This window comes from Chiloscyllium plagiosum, chromosome 43 (genome assembly GCF_004010195.1).
Source record: "Chiloscyllium plagiosum isolate BGI_BamShark_2017 chromosome 43, ASM401019v2, whole genome shotgun sequence".
Classification (NCBI taxonomy): Eukaryota; Metazoa; Chordata; class Chondrichthyes; order Orectolobiformes; family Hemiscylliidae; genus Chiloscyllium; species Chiloscyllium plagiosum.
Window position 1 is genome coordinate 15,814,420 of NC_057752.1, and position 13,757 is coordinate 15,828,176.

The 13,757-nt window shown below is 42.0% G+C and overlaps 1 protein-coding gene across 1 annotated transcript in view; it reads left to right on the forward strand.

Annotated features, from left to right (window-relative positions):
- The window catches only part of LOC122543406 (ceramide-1-phosphate transfer protein-like), a 17,230-nt gene extending 9,192 nt beyond the window's left edge, over nt 1-8,038 (forward strand). The window contains exons 3-4 of the mRNA XM_043682112.1: nt 2,798-2,967; nt 7,413-8,038. Coding sequence (XP_043538047.1) covers nt 2,798-2,967; nt 7,413-7,938 — 696 coding nt within the window. The 3' untranslated portion in view covers nt 7,939-8,038. The remainder of the gene's footprint in view (nt 1-2,797; nt 2,968-7,412) is intronic.
- The last annotated feature ends 5,719 nt before the right edge of the window (nt 8,039-13,757 follow it).

A 13,757-nucleotide genomic window follows, 5' to 3' on the forward strand; every position in this document is an offset into this window, starting at 1 on the left:
CCTTTGGGTTGTGGCATGTCCTCGTTCCGTTGTCTTTCCCTTAGGTATCTGTTGATGAAATTGCGAGGATATCCGTTTTTGGTGAATACCTTGTATAGGTGTTCCTCTTCCTCTTTTTGCAGTTCTGGTGTATATAGGACAAACAGGAAGACAGCTAACGATCCGCATCCATGAACATCAACTAGCCATGAAACGACACGACCAGCTATCCCTAGTAGCCACACACGCAGACGACAAGCAACATGAATTTGACTGGGACAACACTACCATTATAGGGCAAGCCAAACAAAGAACAGCCAGGGAATTCCTAGAAGCATGGCACTCATCCACAAACTCCATCAACAAACACATCAACCTAGACCCAATATAATTGCCGCTAAAGCGGACAGCTGAAACTGACAACCGGAAGCGGCAGGGACAGGCCACTATAAATGCCGGAGGAAACACCTCAGAAGCGCTTCACAGGAGGCTCCCAAGCACTGAGGATGTCACCTAGACAGGGGACGAAACGTTTGCAACAAAAACTTCCAGCTCGGCGAACAGAACCACAGCAACGAGCACCCGAGCTACAAACCTTCTCACAAACTTTGAACCTTTTGATCAGTTTTCCTCTCAATTTTATAAACTCACAATTTAATTTTCTTAATCCCTGGATCATTCTGGTGTAACTGTGCCATACCTCTTCAGTGGCCAATATGTTCTACCTGAGGTCAATAAAGTCACAGAATCCTAGAACACAGAGGCAGGCCCTTTGGCCCAAAATGGTCCATGCCAACCAAAATGTCTGTCCATGTCAACCTCACTTTCCCTGCATTTGGCCCATATCCTTCTAATCCTTCCTTATCCATGTATTTGTCCAAATGCTTTTTAAATGTTGTTAATGTACCCACTTCAACCACTTCTGCGGCAGCTCATTCCGTATATGTATCACCCTCTGTGTAAAAAAAGTTGCCCCTCAGGTTCTCTTTTATTCCTTCCCCTCTAACTTTAAACTGATGCCCTCTAGTCTGTAATTCCCCAACCCTGAGAAAAAGAAAAGTGTATTCACTCAATCCATGCTCTCATGACATTATACACCTCTATAAGGAACCCCTTAGTCTCCTAGCCTCTAAAGAAAAAAGTCGTAGTTTGTCCAACCTTTCCCTATAACTCAGACCATTGAGTCCTGGCAACATCCTTGTAAATTTCTTCTGCACTCTTTCCAGTTTAATAACATCCTTCTTATAACAAGGTGACGAAAACTGTACACAATATCCAAATGTGACTTCACCAATGTTCTGTACAACTGCCACATAACTTCCCATTCTATACTAAATGCCCTGACTGATGAAGGCCAGAGTGCCAAAAGACTTCTTCACTGCCCTATCTACCTGTGACTCCACTTTCAGAGAAACGTGCACTTGAACCTCAGGGTCCTGCTGTTCCACTACACACCTTAAGGCCCTACTATTCACCATGAAACTCCTATGTTGATTTGACTTTCCAAAATGCAAAATCTCACACCTAACTACGTTAAACTCCATTTGCCATTTCATAGCCCACTTCCCCAGCTGATCAATGTCCTGCTGCAACTTCTGATAACTTTCCTCACTGTCCATGATACCCCTGTTTTTAGTGTCATCAGCAAACTTACTAATCATGCCTTGTACATTTTCATCCAAATCATTGATATAGATAACAAGCAGTAATGGGCCCAGCAGTGACTGCTGAGGCACTCCACTCATCACAGGCCTCCAATCCGACAAGAATCCTTCCATTATTGCCTTCTGCTTCCTACTATCAAGCCAATTGTATATCCAATTTGCCAGTTCACCCTGGATTCCATGCAATCTAACCTTCCAAAGCAGCCTACTATGTGGAAGGCCTTACTTAAATCCATATAGACTACATATACTGCTCTGCCATTGTCAACCTTCCTGGTCACTTCATCAAAGAATGCTAACAAATTTGTGAGGCATGATCTCCCACTCACAAAGCCATGCTGCCTATTCCTAATCAAACCCCTGTCACGTATTATATATCTTATCTCAGAATCTTCTCAACTAACTTATCGACCACAAATGTTAAGAAGTAAACACTGTACCTAAATATGGGAGGTATTTAGGTATGTACCTAGGTATGGATCAGTGTAGTTTATGTAACTAGCACAACTTCCAACATCTTTAATTGGCTGCCCCTAACCCTACTCCTATAAGTACAATTCTTAGAGTCTTTAGCAATTTGGGAAATCTTATTCCTGAAGAAACTGTTGACATACCCTGCCTATACTTTTAATGAGACATTAAACCAAATTTTTCTGCCCTCTCAAGTTGACATGCAAAATCCCAGGGAACTTTCCAAAAGGCAGTATCCTGGCACATTCGCATTTCAATCAACATAATTAAATTCAGTGATTGATCTTGCTCCCATTTAAACAGAAGTTGCTGCGCCATAGTCCCCACATTGCAAACTTGAAAAATGTCCTTGTAAAGTGAAAGGAGCTATTATTTAAAATTTGTATTTGATTTTTCATTCAGGTTATAAAATGCAGAATTAAGTAACCTGGGCATGAAGTGCATTGTGAGCCTTGCCAGTGTGACTGTATCTGTAATACTGAGATGCAGCAAGCCGATGTTCTGCAATTCCTACGCCAAAGAGCTACAGGGAAAGGCAGCATTAAGAGACATAACAGACAAAGAGAAGCGAAGAAAGGAACAGTCTATAATAGATAATACAGTTGTTAAGTTTATAAGTATTAAGTTTAATTAACTAATTTAATAGCCTGTTCTTGTTCTTGCATAACTTTGAATGGGGTCAGCACATGGATGCTTCAAAGTTAATGAATTCCGTGGATAAAAATCACAGAGAGAAGTGTGACAACAGCAATTTCCAAATCAATCGGGTCCAAGCTGCATTCCAAGCTTCTTTGATGAAGAATGAAGATATTTTACTTAAAAGCTATCTTGAAGGATGGACAGAACTCCAAAAGTAAGCAAACAAAATATTAATCAAATCATCTTAATTTGACAGCACAGGTGAAGTTGGCAAAACAAAGGTAAGTATTGAGAGAAATATATGTAAATGCATGGAATACGTTGCTAGCGGTGGTGGTGGAAGCAGAGTCATTAGGGACATTTAAGCGACTGCTGGACATGCACATGGACAGCAGTGAATTCATGGGTGAGTAGGTTAGGTTATTTTATTTTACATTAGGATTAATCCTCTGCACAACACCGTGGGCCAAAGGGCCTGATCTGTGCTGTACTTTTTTATGTTCTATAAAGAAGAGTAGGTTTATGTCTGTGTAGATAGATCACAGGACAAATACCTGGATGTTGAGACCAGAATATCTGTGAGATGTAAGTGAAGAAAAATGACTGAAGGATGCTGGACAACAAAAAAAATGTGTTCTGGAGTTTGGATACAGGGAATTGGGGAACTATTGGAGCTTGGAGGGAACTAGGTGAAGGGAATATGAAAGGGTCATGAGACCTTGTGTATGATAGGTCCTGACCTACTGTGTTTTTGATGAACTGAAGCTCATAAAAGGCTGAGGCATCCAAACAATCTAGGAGATTTTAAAAAAACTTAAATTGTGAATGATGAGGTATGAACAAGGATGTCAACAGTGAAGCAGGACAGATATTGCAATGCAGTTGGTATTATGGTGAAAGGTAAGGAAACAATCTTTACTACTCTTAATTATGGGAGTGATATGGTAGCATGAGTTAACGATTGGTTAACATACAGGGAACAAGACAGTTGGGGTTAATGGGTCTTTCTAGAGTTTGGAAAGACATAACTCATGGAGTTCCACAAGGTTCAATCTCAGGAGCCCAATTATTTACTATTTATATTAATGATTTGGAGGAGAGGGCAGAGTGTAATGCATCCAACTTTGTTGACAAAAATAGATGGGAGGGCATGTTGTAATAGGACATAAAGAATCTGCAAGGATATATGGAAATGTTGAGTAAATGGGCAAAAACTTGACAGTTGAAATTTAATGTAGGAAATTATAAGGTTAGGCACTTTGGGAGGAAGAATTAAAAGGCAGATTATTATTTAAACAGAGATAGACTCCAGGAAATTGGAACACAAATAGATCTGGGTAGTCCTTTGCATGGAATACAAAAAGTTGCCAGGTGTAGCAAGTAATTAAGAAAGCAAATGGAATTTTGGCCCCCACTGCTGGGAATTAGAGTTTAAAAGTAGGCAAGACTTGTTTCAAATGTGCAGGATATTGGTGAGAGCACATCTGGAGTATTGCATTGTTTTAGCCTCTGTATTTAAGAAAGGATACACTGGCACTGGAGGCAATTAAAAAAATGATTCACTGGCCTGGTTCCTAGGATGAAGGAGTTGGATTTATTAATAATGGCTAAACACATTAGGCCTTTGTTTATTAGAGTTCAGAAGAATGAGGAGGGTGATCTCATTGAAATGTTAAATATTCTGAGGTGTCTGAACAGGTTAGATTTTGAGAAGATATTTCCACTAATGAGTGAATCTAAAACTAGGAAACATAGCAATAAGTGACTTACCTAAAATTGAGATGCAAAAGAATTTGTCCTCCCAGAGTTTTGTCTGGAATTGTCTGCCCCAGAGAAGTGTGGAGGTTAAATCATGGAAGTAGGTAGATACTTGAAATCTCAAGGAGGTAAGAACTATAAGAAGCTGAATGGAAAGAGGAATTGAATCCTGGGAGAGATCAGCCATAATCTTACAGAATGGCAGAGCAGGCATGAAAGCCTTTTCCTATTTCCTGTGTTCTGTGAAATATAAGGGTACATGAACGTTGAATCAAGTAGTAACATTTTAATAATCACAAACCATGTCATGTAGAAAAATGTCCAAGAGACACTTTACTGGGGTGTGATTTGCCAAAAAGATGACACTGAGCCATAGAACAGGACAAGAAACGAAAGGGTTGCTCAAAGTGAAGATTTGAAAGGATTTCTTAAAAAACAAGGGTAAGGTTATCGAGAGAATTCTCGAGTTTGGAGCTTAAACAATTGATGGTGTAGCTAATAATCATGAGGTAAGAGAAATGAGGATTTAAGCCTCTTAAGGCTAAAGTTGGAGAAATATATAGTTCTCAGAAGTTTATAGGGCAGAAAGAGCTTACAAAGACATGGAGAAGTAAAGCATGGTGATTTTTGAGCCTAAGGATGAATTGTAGCTTTGCCAACCTCGTACTATAGTCATTTGTGGGTCAAGGAGTGATACCTCAATGAGGGCTGGTACAAGATAGCATTATTTTGTATCTAACCTTGTGCTGTATCTGTCCTGACAGCGCATGATATGGATAGTATAGAGGGAGCTGTTCTTTCAGTTTAACAGAGTAGAGGAAGCTTAACCCCATACCATACTTGCTTTGGGAATATTTGATGGGATATATGGCCTGCAGAGTTTTGGATTAACTAAGGGAGGCATATCTGGAAACATTGGAATAGTCAAATCTTGAGGTAATAAATGTAAATGAAAGAGATCAGGTTTGGAGACAGGATTTATTACAGAATGACAGTGTGTGATCTTGGTGATGGATTGAACCCTCCGCTCAGGGTCAAATATTGATCTAAAAGGTTGTTAGCAATCTAGCTGAGATAGGACAAAGAATTAAATAGGAATTTTTGACAGAGACTAAAGAAAATGACTGCTTTTTCCTAAATGGATACTTAACATCTTTCAGGACATGTTCCATTTTTTGGACCTTTTTAAAGGGAAATTTCTTACTTTTGGGAGTATTTAAACCCTCAGTTTGACTGGTTATGAAAATCAATTGAGTCCTTTGCTGACACAGACAAATTATTGTTGAAACCATAGACACCCAGAAAAGCTAAGCTATTGCAGTACAAAAACAGGCTACTGGTCCAGTACAGTCAGCTCCTGTATGTCAAATGTCAAATCTAAACCACTCACTTAGTTTGTTGACTTCAATCTTTTGTAATCCAGTCCACCCATTTTTGCCTAAATTTTGTTAAAGATGACAGAGGGGAGGGTGGTGGATAATAACGGCTATTAATGTTTCACTGTCTGTGATGATTACACATACGATAGTGTTAAAGCCGTTTTAGCTCATGGAATAACTTTTCATTAATCTAAATGTTTGTGAAGACTATCCAAAAGAACCAACTTATTCTTTAGATAACACCAAATAAAGGTAAATATTCATGTATGATGTGAAATTAGATTAGATTCCCTACAATGTGGAAACAGGCCCTTTGGCCCAACAAGTCCACATCGACCCTCCGAAGAGCAACCCTCCCAGACTCATTCCCCTACATTTACCCCTGACTAATGCACCAAACACTGCGGGCAATTTAGCATGGCCAATTCACCTAGCCTGCACATCTTTGGACTGTGAGAGGAAACTGGAGGAAACGCATGCAGACATGGGGAGAATGTGGAAACTCCACACAGATAGTTGCCCAAGGTGGGAATTGAACCCGGGTCCCTGGCGTTGTGAGGCAGCAGTGCTAACCACTGTGCCGCCCTCTACATAATACATGAATATAAATACATAAAAAGAATTACTGAAGGGCAGATCCACATTTAAAACACCCAAGTTTGCATAAACTGGCATGATTAATACTTCATAGCTTGATCCAGAGAATGTTGTACAGGCGTGCAGAAGCATCTAACTCCCGTGATGTACCTGTCTTGCACATGTTTGTGGAGAAAAGGGTAGAGGGAGTTTTACTGTCATTTAAAAATTATAGGGAGCGAGTGACAGTGCTGAGGGAGCCTCACTTCCAATTTAAAAGAATAGAGGCAACTTTACTTCGATTCTAACCTGTGTTGTACCTGTCCAGTGGGAGTGTTTAATGGGAACAGTGTTGAGGACAGTTTACTTGCAATTTAGAAGAGTGATTAGAGCTTTACTTTGTAGCGGACATCGTGCTGTCTCTCTCCCTGGGAGTGTTTGATAGGGGGACAGTGTAGAGGGAGCTTTACTCTGTATCTAACCCCGTGCTGTCCCTGTCCCTGGGAATGTTTGATGGGGGGGACAGTGTAGAGGGAGCTTTACTCTGTATCTAACCCTGTGCTGTCCCTGTCCTGGGAGTGTTTGATGGGGACAGTGTAGAGTGATCTTTACTTTTAAAAGAGTAGAAGTTGCTTGCTCTGTTTCCAACTCTGTGCTATATCTGTTGTAGTTCTGTTCGTGGAGCTGGGGATTTGTGTTGCTATGTCTGTTCTGGGAGTGTTTGATGGGAATCACTAGATAAAACAAGGAAGGATTAATTATGCAGTAATTGATTGTTGAGTAAGAGATGTGATTGTGGCACGTTATTAGCAAGGAGTTTTCGTTATCTGTTCTCATTTTCCAGCACTAGGCATTGGCAATGGTCTAATCGTTCTCACATGACTTGGCTCCTGAGCGAATATGATGAAGCCTATTGTTCCTGAAACACAATCTGGTTTGTTTTCAGATTTATCAACGCACTTGGCACCATATTTGGATTTATATCGGAAGAAGTTACCAGCAAAATAAGAATACTCATTGAGCATCAGCAGGGAGTGCATGGAAAGGAATACATCTCCATGAGGTCCATGATAAATTATGAATTAACGAATAATGTGGTTAACTTGCATGAACTTCCCAGAGACCGTCTGCAATCCGGCTGCCGCACTTTACTCCGTCTCCATCGAGCACTGCGGTGGCTGCAGCTCTTCCTTGATAACATCAGGACCAGCTCTGAGAATGACTCGATGTCCATCGGTTGCGCTGAAGCCTATGAACAGTCCCTTGCTAAATATCACAGCTGGCTTGTACGAAAAGCTGCTGGGATTGCATTCCTTGCCCTTCCAGCACGGACAGAGTTCCTTCAGATACTGTGTCTGGAAGGCAGCAAGGAGACCAAAGACAAACTTTGGAGTGCTGTGAATTTGATTGAGAGAGTTTATAATGTTACACAAGGAATGTATGCACAGTATAATATGCTTGAATTACCTTAGAGTAAAAAAAACTTTGCCAATCAACAAGGAGATTAGTTTCCATCAATAGAATTCCTCTAGATTGCCTTCAAGGGGGCAATAAAATTGTTGCATTTCAAAAGAAAGGTTGTGTTTTATATAATGAACCTTTTATTAAAAATATTCAAGAATTTTAACTCTAATGCGCAGATTAAGATAATGAGCGCTGAAAGCTGAATGCTGGAGAAGGAGTGAGAAGTGGAATTGAAATGGTCACTGCCGATTTTAATTCCCCTTCCCACTCCCTCGATATGTCTATCCTCTGCCTCCTCTATTGCCACAGCGAATCAGACCGCAAATTGGAGGAATAACACCTCGTCTTCCACATAACTTCAAATAACCCTCCCAGCTGTCTCCTACTCCCTTCCCAGCCCCACCTCTGACCTTCACTTCCAGCTACCGACCAGATTCATTCCTCCCATCGACCAACCAGGTTGTACCCACCACCTGTGTTTACCTATCACTACCTTACCATTCTGACCGTCTCCCCACTCAAAACCTTCCCCTCTATCTGCAGCTCCCCTTATCCTCACCTCTATTCTCGAAGAGTTATACCTGAAACGTTGACTTCTCCACCTCCTGATGCTTGCTGTGTTGTTCAAGCCTCCAGCTTGTTTACTTTGGATTCCCAGCATCTGAGGTTTTCTTTGTCTCTGAGAGAGTTACTTAGGACTGAGTGAATCTATTATGGATAGTACAGTTATGAAGGATGAACCTGATTGGTTTCAGTGAATCTTGTAAAACAAAATCAATGATAGAACATTACAGAGCAGTACAGTCCCTTCGCTCTCGATGTTGTGCTGACCTGTGAAAACAACCTGAAGCCCTTCTAACCTTCACTATTCCATTATCATCCATATGTTTATCTAATGCCTATTTAAATGCTCTTAAAGTTGGCGAGTCTACTACTGTTTCAGGCAGGGCGTTCCATGTCCATACTACTCTGAGTAAAGAAACTACCTATGACATCTGTCCTAGATTGATCAATTTAAAGCTATGTCCTCTTGTGCTAGCCTTCACCATCTGAGGAAAAAGGCTCTCCCTGTCCACCCTATCTAACACACTGATTATCTTGTAAGTCTAAATTAAGTCTCCTCTCAACCTTTTCTCTCACTAAAACAACCTGAAGTCCCTCAGCCTTTCCTCATAAGAACTTCCCTCCATACAGGCAACATCCTGATAAATTTCCTCTGCATACTTTCCAATGCTTCCACATATAATGCGGTGACCAGAATTGTACGCAATACTCCAAATGTGGCCGCATCAGAATTTTGTACAGCTGCAGAATGACTTCATAGCTCTGAAATTCAATCCCTCTTCCAATAAAAGCTAACACACCATATGCCACGTTAACAACCCTATCAACCTGGGTGGCAACTTTCAGGGATCTATGTACATGGAAATCGAGATCTCTCTACTCATCCACATACCAAGAATCTTACCATTAGCCCAGTACTCTGATTTCTGTTGCTCCTTCCAAAGTGAATCACCTCTCACTTTTCCACATTAAACTCCATTTGCCACCTCTTAGCCCAGCTCTGCAGCTTATCAATGTCCCTCTGTAACGTGCAATATCCTTCAGCACTATCCACAACTCTACTGACTTTATTGTCATCCGCAAATTTACTAACCCAAACTTCTACGCCCTCATCCAGGTCATTTATAAAAATGGACACAGCAGTGGCCCCAAAACAGTTCCTTGTGGTACACCACTAGTAAATAAACTCCAGGATGAACACTTCCCATCAGCCACCACTCTGTCTTCTTTCAGCTAGTCAATTTCTGATCCAAACAGCTAAGTTGCCCTCAATCCTATGCCTCCATATTTTTTGGAATAGCCTGTAGTGGGGAACCTTATCAAACGCCTTACTGAAATCCATATACACCACATCAACTGCTTTACCCTCATCCAACTGTTTCATCACCTTCTCAAAGAGGGCAGTAAGGTTTGTAAGTCATGACCTACCCTTAGCGAACTACCATGTTGACTATCCCCAATCAAATTATTCCTTTCTAGATGATTATAAATCCTATGTCTTATAATCCTTTACAAAACTTTAACCACAACAGAGGTAAGGCTCACTAGTCTATAATTACCAGGATTGTCTCTACCCCCCCTTCTTGAACAAGGGAATAACATTTGCTATCCTCCAATCTTCTGGCACTATTCCTGTATACAATGATGACATAAAGATCAAATCCAAAGGCTCTGCAATCTCTTCCATAGTTTCTCAGAGAATCTTGGGATAAATCCCATCTGGCCCAGGAAACTTCTCAATTTTCACTCTTTCCAGAATTGCTAACAACGTCCCCTTGTGAACCTCAATCCCACCTAGTCTAATTGCCTGTATCTCAGTATTCTCCTTGACAACATTATCTTTTTCTTGTGTGAATACTGACAAAAAATATTCATTTAGCATCTTTCCTATCTCTTCAAACTCCACACACAACTTCCCATTGCTATCCTTGATTGGCACTAATCTTACTCTAGTCATTCTTTTATTTCTGACATACCTACAGAAAGCTTGAGAGTTTTCCTTGATCCTATCTGCCAAAGACTTCTCATGTTTCCTCCTGGCTCTTTTTAACTCTCTCTTTAAGTCTTTCCTGGCTAACTTATATCTCACAAGTGCCCTAGCCAAGCCTTCACTCCTCCTCTTTACACAAGCCTCCTTCTTCCTCTTGACAAGAGAGTCAACTTCTTTTGTAAATCACGGCTCCCTCACTCAACCATTTCCTCCCTGCCTGACAGGTACACACTTATGAAGGACATGCAGTAGCTGTTCCTTGAAAAAGCTCCACATTTCAATTGTGCCCATCCCATGCAGTTTCCTTTCCCAACCTATGCATCCTAAATCTTGTCTAATCGCATCATAATTGTTTTACCCCCAGCTATAACTCTTGCCCTGCAGTATATACCTATCCCTTTCCATTGATAAAGTAAACGTAACCGAATTGTGGTCAATATCACCAAAGTTCTCACCTACCTCCAAGTCTAACATCTGGCCAGGTTCATAACCCAGTACCAATTCCAATGTGGCCTTGCCCCTTGTTGGCCTGCCTACATACAGGAAACCATCCAGCACACATTGAACAAAACCTGACCCATCTGAAGTACTTGAACTATAATATTCCCAGTCAATATTTGGAAAATTAAAGTCCCCCATTACAACTACCCTATTATTCTTGCTCCTGTCCAGAATCATCTTTGTAATTCTATCCTCTACATCTCTAGAACTTTTTGGAGGCCTATAGAAAACTCCCAACAGGGTGACCTCTCCTTTCCTGTTTCTAACATCAGCTCATATTACCTTTGTAGACAAGTCCTTATCAAACATCCTTTCTGCCACTGTAATACTGTCCTTGACTAACAATGTCAAACCTCCCCCTCTTTTATCCTTTTCTCTGTTCTTACTGAAACATCTAAATTCCAGAACCTGCAACAATCATTCCTGTCCATGTCTCCGAAATGGCCACAACATCGAAGTCCCAGATACTAACCCATGCTGCAAGTTTACCCTCCATATTCTGGATGCTCCTGGCGTTGAAGTAGACACACTTCAAACCACCTTCCTGCCTACTGGTGAACTCTTGTGACCATGAATCCTCACTACTCTCGACCTCCTGGACACTGGAACTACAATTTAGGTTCCCTACCCTCTGCTGAATTAGTTTAAACTCTCCCGAAGAGCATTAGCAAATTTCCACCCCCCCAGGATATTGGTATCTCTTTGGTTCAGGTGTAGACCATCCTGTTTGTAGAGGCCCCACCTACCCCAGAATGAGCCCCAATTATCCAGGTATAGAACATAGAACATAGAACAGTACAGCACAGAACAGGCCCTTCAGCCCACGATGTTGTGCCGACCATTGATCCTCATGTAAGGTAAACCTAATGTACGAGCCCTCAAATTCCTGTGACCAAATGCATGTCCAGCAGTCTCTTAAATATCCCCAATGACCTCGCTTCCACAACTGCTGCTGCAACGCATTCCATGCTCTCTCAACTCTCTGCATAAAGAACCTGCCTCTGACATCCCCTCTATAATTTCCGCCAAACAGCTTAAAACTATGACCCCTAGTGTTAACAATTTCTGCCCTGGGAAAAAGTCTCTGGCTATCAACTCTATCTATGCCTCTCATTATCTTGTACACCTCAATTAGGTCCCCTCTCTGCCTTCTTTTTTCCAATGAAAAAAGTCCGAGCTCAGTCAATCTCTCTTCGTAAGATAAGCCCTCCATTCCAGGCAGCATCCTGGTAAACCTCCTCTGCATCCTCTCCAAAGCATCCACATCTTTCCTATAATAGGGCAACCAGAACTGGACACAGTATTTCAAGTGCGGTCTAACCAAAGTTTAACAAGATCTCACGGCTCTTAAACTTAATCCCCCTGTTAATGAAAGCCAAAACACCATATGCTTTCTTAACAGCCCTGTCCACTTGGGTGGCAATTTTAAGGGATCTATGTACCTGCACACCAAGATCCCGCTGTTCCTCCACACTGTCAAGAATCCTGTCTTTAATCCTGTACTCAACTTTCAAGTTTGACCTTTCAAAATGCATCACTTCGCATTTATCCAGGTTGAACTCAATCTGCCACCTCTCAGCCCATCTCTGCATCCTGTCAATGAACCACTGCAGCCTACAACAGTCCTCTGTACTGTCAACGACACCTCCAACCTCTGTGTCGTCTGCAAACTTGCTAACCCATCCTTCAATCTCTTCATCCAAGTCATTAATAAAAATTACAAACAGTAGAGGCCCAAGAACAGAGCTCTGTGGAACACCACTCACCACTGACTTCCAGGCAGAATACTTTTCTTCCACTACCACTCGCTGTCTTCTATCGACCAGCCAATTCTGTATCCAGACAGCTACATTTCCCTGTATCCCATTCCTCCTGACCTTCTGAACGAGCCCACCATGGGGAACTTTATCAAATGCCTTGCTGAAGTCCATATACACCACATCCACCGCTCGGCCCTCATCAACTTGTCTAGTAACATCCTCAAAAACCCTCCCTCCTGCACCATCCCTGTAGTCATGTATTCAACTCCTCTCTCTCCCTATTCCTCACCTACTAGCACATGGCATAGGCAACAAACCACAGATAAGTCCTGATGAAGGGCTTTTGCCCGAAACATCGATTTTCCTGGTCCCTGGATGCTGCCTGACCGACTGTGCTTTTCCAGCACCACCACTCCAATGTAGACTCTGATTTCCAGTATCTGCAGTCTGCACTTTTGCCCAACAAACCACAGATAACAATTCTATTTGTTCTAGCTCTCAGCTTCCACCCTAGTTCCCAGAATTTCTGCCTTAAGTCCCCATTCCTTTTCCTACCTATGTCGTTAGTGCCTGTGTGGACTACGGCTTGGGGCTGCATTTCCTCCCCCTTAAGGATCCCAAAAACACAACCTGAGACATCATGAATCCTGGTACCTGGGTTATCTGTGGTTTGTTGGTGAGGGTCGAGCGGTCTCTCTCCCATTCCCACAGAACCTATCTGTTCCCCGTAACTATGGAGTCCCCAATAACTAATGCTCTGCTCTTCCCCTTTTTCTTCTGAGCAACAGGGACAGAGCCTGTGCCAGAGATCTGCACCCCATGGCTTACCCCTGGTAAGATTCCACCACCACCCCACCCCAACCCCCCCCCCCCTCCCGCCCCCAGCAGCAGTATCCAAAATGGTATACTCACTATTGAGGGGAATGGCCACAGGGGATCCCTTTCCGTCCCTGATGGTAACCCATCTGCCTTTTCTTGTATCTGAGGTATGACTACCTCCCTTTAACTCCTC